This window comes from Lactuca saligna, chromosome 8, assembly GCF_052625555.1.
Source record: "Lactuca saligna cultivar CGN05327 chromosome 8, ASM5262555v1, whole genome shotgun sequence".
Taxonomy (NCBI): Eukaryota; Viridiplantae; Streptophyta; class Magnoliopsida; order Asterales; family Asteraceae; genus Lactuca; species Lactuca saligna.
Window position 1 is genome coordinate 66401378 of NC_136424.1, and position 18668 is coordinate 66420045.

Below are 18668 nucleotides of genomic sequence, written 5' to 3' on the forward strand. Positions count from 1 at the left end.
TAATAAAGTACTTTTTGTTTTTGTTTTTGACACATCCATACTTAGTAGTAGCAACAATAATGTACTTTTTGTTTTTGTTTATACCACATCCATACACACAAATACAATCACATATAAAAACATGGTCACACACAATGACAAACACATACAATGCTATAGTATTGTAATATGAAAACCCCCTTGACTATAACAACATATAATTTAAGTAGAATTATGTAAAATTATAAATAAAAAAATATATTGGTTCGTGGAAAATGAGTATTTAAAAATTATCAATATTTTTTATTAACTAAGTTTTTAGAATATTTTAAAGTTGTCAAGTAAATATTTTTATGTTTTAAAATGGTAACCAACTCATTTCTTCTTATGGTTAACTTTTGTATAGGTTAAATAGCTCACTTTTTTTTTTTTTTTTCAAATTTTATATTTTTGTCCAGATTTTAAATTTGATCTAACCTTAATATTTTGTTAAGAAAATTCGTATTTCTTAATTTGTTTTCCAACTTTTGCATTGCCTCATGGGTTAGCAAACCAATTTTTTAGTTGATTGTGTACACTTGAATTGAATTTGATGAAATCTGGAAAAAAAAAAAATAGATTAAACGACTAATCAATGTTTTATTATTTCCTTTGATTTTAAACGACTAATCAATGTTTTATTATTTCCTTTGATTTTAAACCATATTTATTATTTCATCAAATCCAAGGGTCGTACAATCATCGAGAAAATTTGGTTTGTTAATGTATGAAGCAATGTAAAAGTTGAAAAAATATTATTATTAACTTAAAAAAAACTTATAAATCTGTGTAAAAAATATTTAAAAACTTGTAGGAAAATATATACGTAGAAAACTAAATTTGGACGAATTCTTAACAAAAATTTAATTTATGACCAAATTTGCAATAAAAATTTAAATCTAAGCAAAAAATGTAAAATTTAGAAGTGGGGTGACCTATTATATCCGAGATAGCAAGTAACGAAATTTAAAAAAAAAAAAAAAAAGAAAGTTTGTTATCCTTTTAAAATATAAAATCGGCTACTTGATATTTTTAAGTTCTGAAAAATTAGTTCTAAAAAATAATGACAACTCTAAAAGAAAGTAGTCTTTATATATTTTGGAAGCTTACATACATGAAAATGAATATTTATAAAAATTGAAAACAAATTAAAAAAAAAAATTTATAAAGGAAATTTTTTAATAAGAATATACGTAACAACAAATATGTAAACTTAATAATTTTGTAAAAATGAACTTGTAAAAACATAGCTGTAAAAGAAGTTTTTTCAAAACAAGCCTAGTTTTAAAAACATATAAAAATAAAGTTGCCATTTTTTTTTATAAAAAAAGTTTAGACCAAACTCAAAGAACAAATAAAAAAAATGCCCAAATGGAAATATCTAAAAGCTGGATGGCCTATCATAGGTCCAAATTCTAAAAAAGTAAATAATATGGATTATTTCTGTAGTTTTTTCTCAAACAGGTACCATTTATAACTATTTGAGAACTACATGGACCAAAAAGAAAGATAACATTGTAGCTAAAGTGCGTTAGGAACTGTAGCTAAACGATTCAAGCCTAAGGTATCAGGTGTTTGAATTCGAAGGTTCGAGTCCCGTGGTAATATGAACCCATCATGGCCATAGTAAAATTATGGAGTAGTTTAGGTTTAGATGTGATTCATTTGTCGATTTAAAATATATATATATATATATATATATATATATATATATATATATATATATATATATATATATATATATATACTACTTATAAAAGAAATCTAATTATTTCTATAAATAGATTGAATATAATAATATTATTTTTTTAAAACGTCCAAACTATTAAAGCTTGAAGTACAACCCATTTATAATATAATAATATTAAAAATTTAACCATATCCTTTATCCCTTAAAAATCTCGTATCAAATTAATAGAAGAATTCATTTGCAAATTGAACCCGTCAATCTCAACACTTCAATCATTTGAAGCGGTCAATGTCAACAATTTATAGAGGATCTCTTCTCTCACATTGATAACAAACAATCTCATAATATCTATCTTCGTAATCCCTTCAAAGTAAGAAATATACGCACACTCTCTCGAAGAACCCTAACCAGTAACCAAGACAGTATAACCACCACCACCACAGCCGCTCTGCCTCCTTTCGCCTTCAATCAACCACTATCACGACTACCGCCCTTCCTCTCACCCACGACATGAACTTTCTTTTGGAACATAACATTTTTCTTTAAAAAAATATCGTTGAAAGAAGCTATTTGTCCCCGCCGCTGTGCGCGGGTAACGGCTAATATATATATATATATATATATATATATATATATATATATATATATATATATATATATATATATATATATATATATATTCAGAAAAGCTCGTTATTTCCGATTGAGGTGTTTGGTTTTGATATTATTCAATGTTTTGTTTTGTGGTGAAAATGGTGAAATGTAAACTGTAAAGCACTCGTAGCTGGTTACAGCAATTGTTTTAAAAATAAAATAAAATAAAATAAAAAATATTAATTTTGGTTTTGTTTTGAAGTTTTTTGCGGTTGTTCATCCAAAACACTTGAGACTAACTTGTATTTCATTTGTTTTGGGTGTGACGTAATAGAATTAAGAAAAAAGAAGCTACAAGATTTTAGTTGTCAATTTTGTTTGTTTGTTTTCTTTTCTTTTTAGAATCAAAACTGAAAACGTCCATCAACCCAACAATAATCGGAGATGATCTATCTCCTCCTAACCCGCCACCTTGAAGCTTCATTCCGGCCACCACCAGCACCACCCCGGTCTCTAGACCTAGAATGCTCATTTTGCATTCTCAACATTTCTGGCCTATTATTACTGTAATTATAACCATAGCTCCTCCGGCTATGATCCTCCCTCTCCCTCTCCCTCTCCCTCTCATCATATTCACGAGACCTAACCGGACTCTCCTCGGGGCTCCATGAATCAAACCCACGAGGATGATATCCTCCACTGTTGCTGTTTCTCCCCCACGAAGGACCCGGACCCGGACCCGGACCCGCCTCTCTTGTACCATATGCATTGTAGTTTGTACTACTATGATCAGCCGGAGCATATGGACTCTCCTGCCCCGCCCATGCATGCGACCCACCCACACCGGGTAAAAAGTAAGCATTAGAAGACGTGTTCACTCCATGAATGTTTCTCTGAGAAGAAGTTGCCTGTTGGGTCAAATTACTTGGTGCCGGAATGTTTCTCTGGTCAGGGACCACATCGGTGAATCTTTGATGATGCGTAATCGGAGCATTTGCATGTAATTGTTGGTGAGTCAGCAAACTGGTTTCTTGAAAATGGACACGTGGAATGGGGTAAGCGTCACCATTAACCGTCACACTTTGTCGGGAACTAAACTGATTTTTACCACTTTCCGCCCCCGCCCGCCATCCAATTCCACTCTGATAAACCAAAACAAAACCAACCAATCAGCAAACCATAAACTAAACCGTTTGAACTTATATTATATTTTTGTTTTAATGAAATATTATCCCGGTTTATTACTATCCCACAACCAAAATGGAGGAACCTTACGCATCGATCTTTCTTTGTTACCAAATCAATTATTGTGCAATTAATTTCAACCCATTATTTTTCAAACAAATTCACAGGCGTTATCAAGCATATTCGTTCTCGATTGTAAGGTCTTCCGGAAGATTTAAAAAAAGAGAGAGAGAGGGAGGAGAAAATGGGTCGATAATTATATAAACCATTATGGATTTGTACAAAACATGATAATGTTTTTTTATTATATAGTTGACATTGACGCACCGTTACAGGGTTGGTTGATGGAGTTGGAGATGGTAGAGATACTTCAACCACCCTCTTCTCCTCTGTTTTGGTTTTGTGTGGTTCATCAACTAATAAGCCGCTAACAAGGCTATCAATGGAGCCACCAGAAGCCGCATTGGCTTTCATGGCATCAAGAAGCTTCACCATTTGTGCATTGCTCAAGCTCCCACCTTGACCAGCCGTCAATGCAAACACAATCTGTGGGTTCTTAAGCAACACTGCCAACAGTTCAAGATCCGGACCGATGCTGCTCAGCTTGTTATTTTCAGATATTGTAACAGCTTCTGTTTGTGTGGGTTCCTGGGTTACCATTTTCATATTCTCATCGTCTTCATCAGGAAGCTGTTCAGTTGGGATTTCGGGTGTTAGGGAATCATCGTAGTCCATTTCTCGGTCCCATGGTTCTTTGGGATTTGCTGGGATTTCAAGATTTGTGTTGTAAAAAACTTCTTTTTCACGTTTCATTCGTTTGTTTTGGACCTCGACTTCTTTGCTGTTCTCTCCATAACACACACTCCACTCCTTATTCATCTTCATTTCTGCATACGTACACAATAAATAGTGAGCAACTTTCCCAAAACTCTTCTAGGTTTCAAGACTTGATGAATGAAAATTATTATATTGCCTGCTCTTTCTTTTTTAATTTGTTTGTTTTATCCATTTTAATTTTTTCCGTAGATCAGAAAAAACAAAGGACAACCGAGTTCACAAACATTGTTTTCTTTTCTTGAATCGTATAAACCAATGGATTGTTTCTACATGAAAATGAAAGCATGCCACGCCACACAAGACAGCTCAAAATTTTTTAGGCTAACTAACAATGATTACAGGCAGCTCAGTTAAAGAATGAAAGAAATAACAAATTCATGAATACTATCAGACTCGAGACAGAGCACTTGTCCATCCCAACACCCTGTCTACTAGGGTAGTCAGTTATGCATGGACAAATATGCCCCTGATATGATTGTGTTGGGACACAAACAATTAGTGACTTCCAATCCACGTGAATTAAGCCAATTTTTACATGCCAAGTAAATGTATACACTGCATCCATATTTGATGATCTTAGGATTCTAAACGTGAGAGATTCATGTTGCAATTTGCAAGTAAAAATGGAATGATCTTAGGATTCTAAACTCCAGGTGACGCCTGCTGTCTTTCCTAGGTCTTTTTTCTTTCAAATTGAAATCACTTTTCAAAAAATTATACAACTGCAAGGGTCTTGTTTTCAATTATTATCCTTCACAAATAACGTTTTTGACAAATTCACTCAAGACAGGTTTGTCTTTATCTTCCTCACTCGTTTTATGGGAATTGCACACACACACACACACACATGTGAATTTCACATCTTGCTCATTGTTTAGATTAAATTCTGTAAGTAATAAATATTCTATTCCTTAGTGAAAACTATGCATATAATGTCGTCTAATTATATTAGTTGAAGATCAATTGATAATCTTAATAAAGTATTTTGATCAAAAAGTGACAAACAAAACCAAACTGTACATTCAACAGCCAATAGAGTGACATCAGAAAGCACCACCCCATATCTCTAGTCTATAGAGCATCTCACATAAGAACCTCGTACATACTAGGAGAACAAATATTTGAATTGGGTCAACTGTTATGTACAAGTTGATTATTACAAATCGCATGTCTTATCAATTGGTTGGTTGTACAAATCTTGTACTGTGATGGCATTTCTAATATTATGTTTTTTATGTTGAAATAATAAATAAATAAATAAATAAGAGCTAAAACAGCATATGAAATACCAGCGACACAACTAAAAACACCCTACCCTGATTGTTTGAATACACTGGACATTTTTTGATCATGCTAAACCTGGATATATCTTCATTTTGTAAAGTTTCATAGGGCATAAAATGAAAATCCTGTGGCAGTTTGATGGAATTATATATAAAGTGCTAGTCTCTTTTGTACCCTCCATGGAACTGGATGATGAGATACCAGTTTGTTAACTTCGAATATAAGTTATATGCTACAGTAACAGAAACGCACTTGCAAGTACTTTATTCATGAATAATTTGTTTAAAATTTGTTCATTTTAGCTAAGAAACAATTTGACTTAGTTTGGTGGTGATTTTTATCGCCAACGGGTTACAGTCACATGGACAAAGTTTAAAAAACATAGCAAAAAGTCAAACAGGTTTAATTTGTCAAAAATTACCCAAACAATATCCAACTCCTGCAATCTCTTAAAACTAATTTATTGACTTGCACCCAAAAAAAAAAAAGTCCATTGTTTTATTATTTTTTATTGGTGTGGTCTTGCTTTTTCTGTCCCGTAATGATATGCTTGATCAGGCTTTCAGTCCCTGGGTTAGTTAGACGATTTTGCCCCCAACCCAATTGCTGCACAACCCACTTTCAACTCCTTCCACCTTGGGCATCAACCTCAACTGTTCTTCCCCTTGTCAATAAACTAACTACTAATCTTACTTATATTAATTAGATAGTATTGTAAAGAACTGAACCATCCTTGCTAGTTTGGATTTAGATTTATGTTTTAGTTTTAAATTTTATGGGTTTTGGTCGAATTTGAAGGTAAAATGGTCATATTTATGGATTTCACAAGGATTAAAAGCATGACCAAATATCATTATAGATTTAGAGGAACAGAAAAAAGCATTCAATGAAACTATTGTACCATATCCATAAAAAATCGGTAACCAGAAAACGAATTTTGTAATTAAGGATTGCTTTATTCATTATAATTAGTCCATTTTTTGGGTTCTATTTTAAAGTGTCTTTCGACCATGAACAGAAAGAAGCACAACGAATTCGCAATTGAACCTGCACACAGCCAGCTCCCAAAAATATATATATATAAATAAATAAAAAAATCTGAAAGTGAGTTTTATACCTGGTGGATTCACCCATGATATGAGTAAGCTCTTGCACTTCTTCCACGCAGGTTCCTCCACCTCCTGCACTTCATTCTTTACTAGCTCCTTCTTTTCCTCATCAACTTTAGGCTGAACCTGAACATGAGGGGTCTTAGGCTTAGCTGCTAAAGGAGTCACCATGCTAGAAGAGGAAGTAGCATGTTCCTCAACTTTAGGATGCACAGGAGCTTTAGATGATGAAGATGAAGATGATGAGGTGGCAGACATCAACACCCGAGGAACTTCAGTTTTCACGTGAGGGTGAGAGCCCACGTAACTTTCCCCGTACTTACTACGCATGAACTGAGCCCGTATTTTGGCTTTCTGTATATCATCAGCCGAAAGTGGACGTCCCTGTGCTGAAGGAAACAACCTTGTAACCTGTGGGCCCCGCCCACCTGCTCTTTGGCCGGGCTGCTCCACCAGCTGTACTTTCCTGCGTTCTTTGCCATCTAAAACATAGTTAAGGCGATAACTTAGTTTCACACATAAAATTAAATTACTTAGGGTCAAATTGGTAATTTTTTTTCTAATGCTGTTGGTCTCCATGGAAAAATGCATATAACCACAAGGATACGAGATGAAGATACGCCTTTAAGAAGCTTCATATTTGAGTCATCGGATGGTGATGCGAGCAATTTGATCGACTGTGACCTGTATGTATGAAATGGGATAATCAAGATTTATTGTTGAAAAGCCCTCGAGTCTGAATGTATACAAATGCTTCATACCTTGAGTTTTCAGAGTTCTCTAGCAATGAATATATCGCTGCCTATTTAAGAAAATATGTTTTAAGAGGTTAACAACTGTACGATGCAACTAAGCTTTTTTTCGCAAGAATAAACAGTTTCAAGACTTGAACTCACAGGGTTCTCAATTCTTGAGTGGAAAGATTCATTTTCCATAATTTCACCAATGCTATACAAGATCATAAAACAACAATGAATATAAAAACCATGGAAAATAATTAGGCACCTAAAAAAAACACGGAGAGATAGAAAGATGTGCTTGCCTTTGCTTCAGCAATATCTCATTTTGTGCATCAACTGCGGAAATGTTGGCATTGGGTTTTCTCATGGCTTGGCTTCTTGCAAACATTTTGCTCCATCTAGACAACAGACTTTTTGCCCTGTTTGAGACATCTGGTCTTCAAATCAGATAATGAGATTCAAATAACAAAAGAGCAAACACACAATGTCTTACTTTGTTCACAAACATATAAATTTGACAGCACCAACCAAAGAAAACACACCTGATACCCTGTAAAACCGAAGTTTATTGACACTTTGCAATATGGCTGACATGTGTGCTGGAAGAGCTTTATGTAATGGCAGGTGACAAAGAACCTAAACATGGCTCCATCAGTAGATGAAATAAATGTTACATTGTAAACAAGATCTTGGACAATATATGTACCCTAAGAATGACATGAAGAACACTGGTTTGTTCTTCGATTGCTGCTTCACTCAGCCACGAAGCTAAAATCATCACACCTCCATTTGTTAGAAACCTGTAGTTTCATGAAAGGATGATTAGACCATGAAGTTTCTACTCAACAGATAATGAAGTGGATGATAAATATATGAATACCAATAGAGCACTGAAGGATTTTGTATCTGCAAGATCCATTCCATCAATTTGACTTGTCCAGAAAAGGTTTCTTCTTTCCGCATCAGACTAAAAATATTGGCTGTAAAATACTTATCCGAGTCATCTGTATCAGGTAACACTTCATCTTGGGTGGAACATGAAGGTGCTTCAACACTGGATGGACCCACAGAGTTCAATGGAACAGGGTGATTAAGTGGGTCCACATTAGAGCTCAATGGCCCATCTTGATTTTGCACACATTCAGAAGATTGGTTTGCCTTCTCTCTTGATATGCGGATAAATCTCCGAACTCTCGAGCGTTGACTAGTAAAGAAGTCCCTCACCTTAGAATTATGAATAAGTTGAATTAATTATTATGGGTTTGGATGATACAAACTACTTTAAATGGGAACTTATATGCTTGGATGGGTAAACAAAAAATAAAGATAACTGGGAAACTAAACAGAAACCTGTGTTGCTGTTAAACCAAAAAGAGCACTAATTGCTCGGATTTCCTTCTTGCTGATTTCATCTTTGACAGAGAAAATTGATTGCATGTATTTTATTGCTTTTGGGTTCAGTAGATCCCTGGGTCTTTTCCCTGAAAAATAGAACAAAAAGAAAGGCACACTAAATGTCATTGCACGCTCCTGCAGACCTCTTAATACTACTAGTCTGCTATAAGCCTGTACATGAACCTTTTAATAGTTAATAACTTTAAAACAGTATAGAAGGACCAGATAGGTTTAAATTTTAGAAGACAACAGTGTACAAAAAAAAATGTTGGATCAAAATCAATAGCATCTAGGAAGGTTATGCAGCTTACCAATTTTAATTGAAAGAGCACCAGCTGCCTGCAATCATATCGCAAGACACATGATCAGCACACATACAATATATACTGTCAAAAGATAACTCGGTGCTTGGGATATGTATACAACAAAAGTAAATTTAAGTTTACAACTGGTTGCTAGTATTTCTTTGCTAACTAAAAAATTGCATTGCAGTTGCAATCTCTATAGAGCTCTATAGTGCAGACTCTACCCTTATGAACATAACAGATCTACTTGAAAAGTTGAAAGCAAAAGTCCATTGCACAGCACTCCTCCGTGTATAAACAAGAGGCTAACCATGCAATAAAACAAATACATCTATTTGGTGAATTTGGTTCACCTGCAACCTTGTTCTCAATTGAACTAAGTGTCAAACATTACCACCACCCTGTCCTCTGTGCTACAGAAACATCATCTCAAGTTCATTCCTAAATTCAATTACCCGTTTTCTCTCCCCTGTAAAGTCTAACACTAACAGTACTTACCAGCTGACATCTGAAAATATAAATTAGGAACTCCAAAAATAGAAAATACTTATAATTCATATCTCGATAAAGTATTCTTTTAACAAGTGACGCCTAATTTACTGCTTTTGAGCCATGTGCGGTGTATGTACAGATGCAACCCCTAATTAAAACAATTGAAGCCCTATCACATGAATTATTGTTATAAGACGAACAAAAATTCGAGTTCCCACGCACCATTTCTTGAGAGAGAGGGTTGACGCCGGTAAGTTTGCATTGCCTTGAAACGATGTTTTGCAGCTCACAGATCTGTTTGCTCAATAGTTCTTTCTGAGATTCCAACAGCCCCTCATACGACGTTGTCGTGTTCGACGGTACTACCAGAGCGAGCTGATGATTCGCGTTCGATATCGCCATCTCTTATTAATTCACCGAGCTAGATCAACATGATTACGAGAATAATTTGGGTTATGGTGCGAGATTGATGTTGATCGATGAGAAGTGTCGAGGATTAGGGTTAGGGTTTGGAAGAGAACGGTTTGTTTTGGGAACGTGCATCCTTCGCGATACAAAGACGAGGGGCCGGATACGGGAATGTGGGTATACCCACCATCCGGGGGTCACTACAACGGAATGCCATTTACATTATAATATTTATTTGGAACATTATAATTATATTTCATTCTTGGCAGATTCCTATATGGTCAAACATCAATGTTATATCCGGGACGTACATATTTGGTCTTCTATTGAAGTTCAACAAGGAGACCCATTGAGACCACTTCTTTTTGCCCTTGTGTTGCACCCACTCTTGCATGATATTAGAGATAATTGCAAGTTTATTCTCCATGCATGGTGCCTGGATGATGGCACACTTATTGGAGATTCTGAGGAGATGGCAAAAGCCTTAGACATCATTAAGGTTGTTGGCCCACAATTGGGCCTTTAGTTAAATATCAAGAAAACCGAGCTCTTTTGACCATCGTGTGGAAGGAAGCTGCGTGAGGGGCTATTCCCGGTTGGCATCGGGAGGCCTCCATTGGGGGTGAAACTTCTCGGGGGAGCTGTTAGCAGAGATGCTAGTTTCATTAGCAACTTAGTCATAAAGAGAGTTGAAAGCGTTGTGAATTTGACGCGTATTCTTCCACAATTGTCCGACCCCACAGAGTGAGCTCCTTCTACTTCGGTATTGTATGAGTATTGCTAAACTTTTATTTGGGATGAGGACGTGCTAACCCTTTCACATGGAGGAGGCGACGTTCTTCAATAATGGATTACACGGGGCGATTGAGGACATTGTGATTTTTGGTGGCCCCTTCTTTGGCGACTTACAGTGGCGACTTGCTTCCCTACCCATTCAGTTTGGTGGTTTGGGTCTATAATCGGCAGTAGAGGCTACCTCATATTCTTTTGTTGCCTCAAGGGCCCAATCTTGGGTATTGCAATACCACATCTTATGGGATAGCGACAATTATGGTATGGATTCTGATTATGCTTGTGCCTTAGATTCTCTTCGTAACAAGCTTTCGGACATTGACTTTAGCAGTTTTACTACTAAGGACACCGCCCCCCTATCCCAGAATACACTGGCGAGTGCCATTTTTAGTAAAATTATCCAAGATATGGAAATGAATTTCAATACGACGGCTCGACAGAAAACAATTTTCCAGTGTTTACGTGCACCACATGCTAAATATTTTCTTCTAGTTGTCCCTATAGATGAGCTTGGCCAACATATGTCTCAAGCGGAGTATCATACCATCTTCAGATATCGACTCATGATTCCAATATTCCCAGCCGATGGGATATATCGGTGTGCCGCAAGGCATGTTTGGACTATTTCGGCGAGCATGCAGTTCATTGCAAAGAACTCCCAGGGTTCAAATCCAGACACAATATGGTTAGGGATGTTTTGGTCGACATATGTAAGCGTGCCGGAGTTTCCGCCAAGAAAGAGGCTCCTGTGAATTTCCTAACTGACCCGACAGAAGGCAAGTCAACCCTTAGACCGGTTGATGTTTTGATTTTTGGATGGGTTGGAGGGAAACACACATGTATGGACCTTACAGGGGTATCCCCTTTCGTAAGTTTGAGGGCCGGGGGTTTTACAGCGGGACAAACTGGATTAAAAGCTGCTACTTGCAAGGTCACCAAACATGAGAAACGTTGCATGAAAAATCAGCACGTGTTCATACCATTTACATTTGATACTTCTGGTTTCCTTGCGCCGGATGCAGTTGAGCTTCTTAGTAGACTACAACGGATTATGCATAACCATGTTAATATCCCCTAGATCTATGAATGTAGTTTTTTAAAAAATTGGTTTTACCATACAAAAGGGCTTTGCGGCGCAACTTGTTGCTCGTTTGCCTTCTCATTCGTTGTATGATGATAACTAAAACAATTAACCTTCTCCTTATTAATAAAACAAATCAATGATAATTTTTTTTTAACTAAATTATTATAAAGGTTTTTAAGTTTATTGTGTCTTAGTTTTATTCTTATTTCCATCAAAGATATCTCTCTTCTATATGTATGTTCATATTCTTGGGTCGATTTAATCGAATATGATTTTTTTTTTTATATTAAATTTATTTGATGAGATATATTTATGATATGTGTTTTTAAGCTATTTGAATATATAAATCAAAATTTAAATAAGAATCACAAATCTCGAATATACATGGAAAAAAAATCAGCCAAACAAATAATTGAGATAAATGCTAACCTAAAATCTCGATGTTGGATAATTGAACTTTTAAACTTCTTTCCGTATGCGACGCTCTAATACCGCTTATTAGGAAATAAAATTAAAAAAAAAAAAAAAAAATCCCACCGTCAGGCGGCTAAATATCTAGAGTTATATAATGACAATTTTGTACCAGAAAAATTAAACAACAAAGCAGGGTGGACTCCGCCTACGAAATTGATTCCTCTTTGCTTCTCTATCGACGAATCGACGAAAACCTTTTTACGATGCACTAAGATTTTTGATCTCAGATTTTTCCCCTCCGTCGTATCGTAAAATCTCAGGTACTTATCGAGATCATTACTCTGTAAACTTACTTCATGATTCCGAGCAATCATTATGCATCGTCGTAATTCGATTTCACAGTCCTCATCGGAAACGCGTTTTTATTTCGTTGTTGGAGATTTTGTTTTATTTGCTCTGATTTGTGGAGGTTGATTGCTCTGCTTGTCTGTCGTAGATATAATATTATTGCAGAAAATATGTCCCGAAGTAAACTAGGGTTTGACTTGAATAATTGTTTGTGGGCTTGGGGTTTGGGTTTTATATCTGTACAAACATTAAGGATGTTGAGGATGCTATATATGTATGAATGGTTGGGGCACACACCTACATAGCTTCTGATATATTTGTTCATAAACGTTTAAAAGACTATCAACACCGTTTCCTCTCTATTATCTTGTTTGTTGTTTTATCGCAAAACAACAGTATATGTGAGGTAGTGCCCTAGCAGTGTCTCAGTATAACTGTTTGTATTTTTTCTTTTTACAATGTTTTAGGCAAAAAAGACTTTATGAAACTATATTTTGTTTCAGAAATTTCTTGAATTATTTACCCAAGTGTATGGACTTGGGGTTTATTATAGTTTATTCACTCTAATATGGCCTACAAACTTCCATTTAGCAGAACTGTTTGATCTTAAACCCACTTTCCAGCTCATTATCTGTTTGAAACATATCTTCTTGTTGATGTGCTTCTCAATCAATTTATTCCACCAGTTAAGGTGGTAAATGCATTGTTATGCTCTTTAGAAAGAGAAACCACCTCTCACTAAGATAAATCATCAAGGAAGGTGAATAATTAGGCTGTCATAGCACATTGCAAAGGAATCTGTAATCCCACAAAGGTTTGGATGGATGGATCATGGATAGTCTTTTATTTTTGTTATAACTGTCACTATTGAAATTTCATGTGATCTATTATGAGATTGTGTTATTGCTTTCTGGTGGAACAGGTGTCCTCTTTCAGCTGCTACCTTGCTGAAGGACTGGTGTGATTATGACGATGTCCCAGATGAAGACCATTGAGTTGGAGGAAGGATGGAGTTTCATGCAGACTGGCATACAGAAGCTGAAGAAAATTTTGGAAGGGCTTCCAGAACCACAGTTTAGCTCAGAAGAATACATGATGCTCTACACGTATTCTTATCTCCAGATTTATCTTTTTCTTTTTCCACCTCTGTAAAAGTCTCATCCCCTGGGATGGATTTACTACATTATGCTACTAATTTTTCTAAGATTTTGACTTAATCTAAATTGTCACTATTGTACAGCACCATCTATAACATGTGTACTCAAAAGCCTCCTCATGACTATTCCCAGCAGCTGTATGATAAATATAAGGAAGCTTTTGAAGATTATATTGGCTCTACGGTAACCCCCTTCTCTTTTTGTTTTGCTTTCAACACAAATTGCTATTGGTATGTAACAAAGCATGTGGTTTTGAATTAATCAATTAAAGAAATAAAACATTAGTAGACATCATGCACACATATAGCAGGTGACAGATAATGGAAAGTCAGATGGAATGTCTTCCTTAAGATTGATTTCTCCATGCTATTCTATACATGGCATACATACCTTTGCTATTGATTCTTACAGCTACATTTGACATCTTTCTTTTAAGGTATTGACATCATTAAGAGAGAAACACGATGAGTTCATGTTGCGGGAGCTTGTAAAGCGATGGGCAAATCATAAAGTAATGGTTAGGTGGCTTTCACGGTTTTTTCATTATCTTGATCGTTATTTCATTGCTCGAAGGTCCCTACCTGCACTCAATGAAGTTGGTCTGACTTGTTTTCGTGAATCGGTTAGTATTCTTTTTAACAGATAGTTAATAACAGGTTTTGGTTTCTTAATTGCTAAGTAATGGGATTTTTTTTTGGTGTACAGGTTTATGAAGAGGCTAAGGGTAAAGCTAAAGATGCTGTTATTGCACTTGTAAGTTGTTTTATTTGCTCATGCACCAATTTCTGTTGGTGATGTAGAGTTGAAGTTAACATTGCTTGTGATCCAGATTGATCAAGAACGTGAAGGAGAGCAGATTGATAGAGCATTATTGAAAAATGTCCTTGGTATATATGTTGAGATTGGAATGGGACAGATGGATTTCTATGAAAAAGACTTTGAAGCTGACATGCTTGTTGATTCTGCTGGTTATTATTCCCGGAAAGCATCAAACTGGATTGTGGAAGATTCATGTCCTGATTACATGTTGAAGGTATCTTCTGTTAAGCTTTTCCTCTTGTTAAAAATTACTGCTGTTTGTGTTACTGTTCCTGTCACTGTTAGGCTATTCCTTTTTCGCATTAAGAACTGTATCAGTAAAGTGGTTGAATAGGTGATGATGTCTATTTGGATAAAGTTTTGCGTACATAAGGTCTGTTTCTTTTCTAGACTGAATAATCCATCCGAATGAGACTAAAGGACCTTTTTAGTGTTACATTCCAAAAAACAAAATTCATTATTTTTTACAATATTAATCAGTTCTGGAGTGAGTGGAGTTGTGAGTAAAAAGAAGGCAATTAGGTAAGGGATTAGTATCTATGTATTATCTAAATACATTAAACCAAGTCTTATGGCTGGCTTAACCCATTAAGCCATTCTGTCCAGATCAAGTCCCTAACCCATTAAGCTCATTTAGTTAAAAAGAAATAGCCCCTTGGTGTTACAGTATTATGTAGGTATTTCATTTTTTTTGATCGAATTCTTGTATTGAACACAGGCTGAGGATTGTTTAAGAAGAGAAAAAGAAAGAGTAGCTCACTATCTGCATTCAAGCAGTGAATCAAAGCTGTTAGAGGTTTGGTTTTCTGAGATTCTTATGTGGAGTTAGTTAGTTTATGGCATTTCATTGTTCTAATTTAATGACTTGATATTTGTATATATATATATATATATATATATATATATATATATATATATATTCTTTTTACCCTTACAGAGAGTGCAAAACGAATTGTTGGTGGTATATAGCAGTCAATTACTTGAAAAAGAGCATTCTGGATGTCGTACATTGCTTCGAGATGATAAGGTATTTAAGGATTTTCATATTTAAGGAGCATCTGTATCATGATCCTTATCTAAATTTATTATCATGTTCATTAACAAACAGGTGGACGATCTGTCAAGGATGTATAGGCTCTTCTCTAAAATTCCCAAAGGATTAGATCCCGTTGCTAATATGTTCAAGCAGGTATTATTTTCCCCTTTTCCAGATTTCAGCTTTTGATGCTGATGATATGATTTGATTTGGTTATTGTTACTTTGGGGGTGATAGCATGTTACTGCTGAAGGAATGACTCTAGTCCAACAAGCTGAAGAGGCTGCAAGTAACAAGGTAAGATTCAACCCAACTTTTAATCTTTTTCTTATTAAGACATTGTACTTTGAAAAATCTACCCCAATCATGCTATTTAATCTTCTAGATTTTTCAAAGTACAATGCTGTAATGGAAAGAATTGGAAGTAGAATGCTATAATAAACAGATAAATGAAATATGTTGTTGTATTACATGTTTGCTTGACTAATTCTTGCAAATGGTTTTTTTTTACACAGGCGGAGAATGTTGGGGGTCCACAAGAGCAGGTAATTGAGTGTAAAAAATATGCAGAGGTTGTTGATTACCCACAAAAAGAAATATATAACATTTTCGATTTTTCAGGTGTTTGTTAGGAAAATAATTGAGTTGCATGACAAGTTCATGGCATATGTTACAGATTGCTTCATGAATCATACGCTATTTCACAAGGTCAGTACTATCATCTTTTTTGATCATTTTGTCTATTTCAGTATTAATTGATTTAGCAAACAATTTACCCTGTTTATGGTTTTTGTTTAGGCCCTAAAAGAGGCATTTGAAGTTTTCTGTAATAAAATTGTGGCTGGTTGCTCGAGTGCGGAGCTTCTGGCTTCATACTGTGACAATATCCTGAAAAAGGGGGGTAGTGAGAAGTTGAGTGATGAAGCAATTGAAGAAACCTTGGATAAGGTAGCCTTAACTGCTTTGCTTTTATTTGACATTGTTTGTGGCATGCGATTGTGATGACATGGACTTTGATTTTACAGGTGGTTAAGCTCCTTGCTTACATCAGCGATAAAGATCTTTTCGCGGAGTTTTATAGGTAGGTTATACTACATATATATAGTAAGATTAAGATTCATTTGTGGTGTTGTCACTTGTTTAGGAAAAAAAATTCATAAATTTTTTGCAGAAAGAAACTATCTCGGCGTTTGCTTTTTGATAAGAGTGCGAATGATGATCACGAAAGGTTGATACTGTCAAAGCTAAAACAGCAATGTGGTGGACAGTTTACATCAAAGATGGAGGGCATGGTGACGGATTTGGCATTGGCAAAGGAGAATCACAGTCAGTTTAACGACTACCTTTCCGGTAATGCTTTTGCCAATCCTGGAATTGATCTGACAGTCACTGTTTTGACTACGGGTTTCTGGCCAAGCTACAAATCCTCTGATCTTAGCCTACCTGCAGAAATGGTAAAAAAAAAAAAAAATTAATCAAACATGGGTTTCATCAACATGTTATACTTCTAGATACCTCTGATCTGATATATTGTTTTTTTGGGTTTGGGTTTCAGGTGAAATGTGTTGAAGTGTTTAAGGAGTTCTATCAGACGAAAACCAAACACAGAAAGCTGACCTGGATTTACTCTCTGGGGACATGCAATGTGAATGGTAAATTTGATCAGAAAACCATAGAGCTGATTTTGGGAACATACCAGGTAACGGTTTAGTGGAGGTTGTTTTGTTATTTTTTATTGCTTGTGTTTGTGGCTGATAGTTTGTTTGTTTCCAGGCAGCAGCACTGCTGCTGTTCAATGCTTCAGATAGACTAAGTTACTCGGATATCAAGACACAGCTAAATCTTGCTGATGAGGATGTGGTGAGATTACTCCAATCACTGTCGTGTGCCAAGTACAAGATTCTCATCAAGGAGCCAGCCTCGAGAACTGTTGCTGAAACCGATTCCTTCCACTTTAATTCAAAGTTCACTGATAGGATGAGGAGGATCAGGGTGCGAATGATTTCATTTCATTTTAGTTATGTGTATATAGTATAATTATTTTTGTGGATGACTGATGTGTGTGAATCAGATTCCTTTGCCACCTGTGGACGAGAGGAAGAAAGTTGTGGAGGATGTTGATAAGGACAGGCGATATGCGATAGATGCTTCCATTGTTCGCATCATGAAGTCGCGTAAGGTTCTTGGTCATCAACAGCTGGTGATGGAGTGTGTAGAGCAGCTAGGCCGCATGTTCAAGGTTAGGTCTATTCCATTTCCATATTTATTAATAAGCAAACATTTCTGGAGAGAGCAATAAGCAGTGAGCAATGATTTGATTGTATCTGTGCAGCCTGATTTCAAGGCGATAAAGAAGAGGATTGAAGATTTGATCACACGGGAGTACTTGGAGAGAGACAAGGAGAACCCTAATCTGTTCAAGTATTTGGCCTGATCCAGTCAATGGAATAGCTAGTGAATCACAATCACGTTTTGTTATCTCTGTGCTTACTACTACTACTGCTACTGCTACTTGTTTTGGCTTTTACTACCCCGTGAGCATTGAATGGGATAGGAATGGGTGGGGTCTGTGGATATATTTTCTTCTTTGACAATCACTTCACTTCATGTGCAGTTGACAATGACATATTGAAAATCTCTTATCTCAAATCTCAAATCTGTTAGGGACGAAGTAAATTTGATATTTTGATGAAAATGCTGAGCAAGGCCATTTTTATCAACTGATTTTTTAGGCATTCATTAGCCACGTAACAGTTGTGATAGTTTGGGCTTTCTTCCAACTGGTTTCCAATTCCAGTCCACTGTCTTGTCTTGATTTGGTAATGGCAGTAAGTGATAGATATTTGATAAATAGATGCTATCTTGATATAAAAAATCATAACTGGTATGACCGATAAAATCAGGCGTTTTTATTAAGCTGTCATTCAAGCAAGAGAGAAAGTAGTCCACTCTCGATGAGCC

At 35.7% G+C, this 18668-nt stretch overlaps 2 protein-coding genes across 2 annotated transcripts; one reads left to right on the forward strand and one right to left on the reverse strand.

Annotated features, from left to right (window-relative positions):
- Positions 1-2591: 2591 nt before the first annotated feature.
- LD (Homeodomain-like superfamily protein) lies at positions 2592-10270 on the reverse strand. Its single transcript, XM_078967205.1, has 13 exons — positions 9872-10270; positions 9164-9191; positions 8808-8938; positions 8338-8681; positions 8164-8257; positions 8000-8093; positions 7760-7889; positions 7614-7665; positions 7479-7519; positions 7325-7401; positions 6726-7199; positions 3815-4374; positions 2592-3444 (listed from the first exon to the last, which is right to left on the reverse strand). Exons 1-13 carry the CDS (start codon positions 10049-10051, stop codon positions 2752-2754), a joined length of 2898 nt encoding a protein of 965 aa, XP_078823331.1. The 5' UTR covers positions 10052-10270; the 3' UTR covers positions 2592-2751.
- Positions 10271-12514: 2244 nt separating this feature from the next.
- LOC145011941 (cullin-1-like) lies at positions 12515-18356 on the forward strand. Its single transcript, XM_078970686.1, has 19 exons — positions 12515-12667; positions 13618-13801; positions 13936-14035; positions 14289-14474; positions 14558-14605; positions 14682-14885; positions 15390-15467; positions 15609-15698; positions 15780-15860; positions 15945-16004; positions 16223-16252; positions 16329-16415; positions 16506-16655; positions 16733-16788; positions 16879-17161; positions 17263-17406; positions 17481-17699; positions 17779-17946; positions 18040-18356. Exons 2-19 carry the CDS (start codon positions 13662-13664, stop codon positions 18139-18141), a joined length of 2226 nt encoding a protein of 741 aa, XP_078826812.1. The 5' UTR covers positions 12515-12667; positions 13618-13661; the 3' UTR covers positions 18142-18356.
- Positions 18357-18668: the final 312 nt, after the last annotated feature.

Coding starts and splice junctions, on each gene's coding strand:
- LD (XM_078967205.1), bottom strand. CDS start 10,051: ATGGCGATATCGAACGCGAATCATCAGCTCGCTCTGGTAGTACCGTCG. Junction 7,520..7,613: donor ACTCAAGAATTGAGAACCCT/GTGAGTTCAAGT, acceptor TTTCTTAAATAG/GCAGCGATATATTCATTGCT. Junction 3,445..3,814: donor CATCAACCAACCCTGTAACG/GTGCGTCAATGT, acceptor TTGGTTTATCAG/AGTGGAATTGGATGGCGGGC.
- LOC145011941 (XM_078970686.1), top strand. CDS start 13,662: ATGACGATGTCCCAGATGAAGACCATTGAGTTGGAGGAAGGATGGAGT. Junction 16,416..16,505: donor ATCATACGCTATTTCACAAG/GTCAGTACTATC, acceptor GTTTTTGTTTAG/GCCCTAAAAGAGGCATTTGA. Junction 17,947..18,039: donor AGCTAGGCCGCATGTTCAAG/GTTAGGTCTATT, acceptor GTATCTGTGCAG/CCTGATTTCAAGGCGATAAA.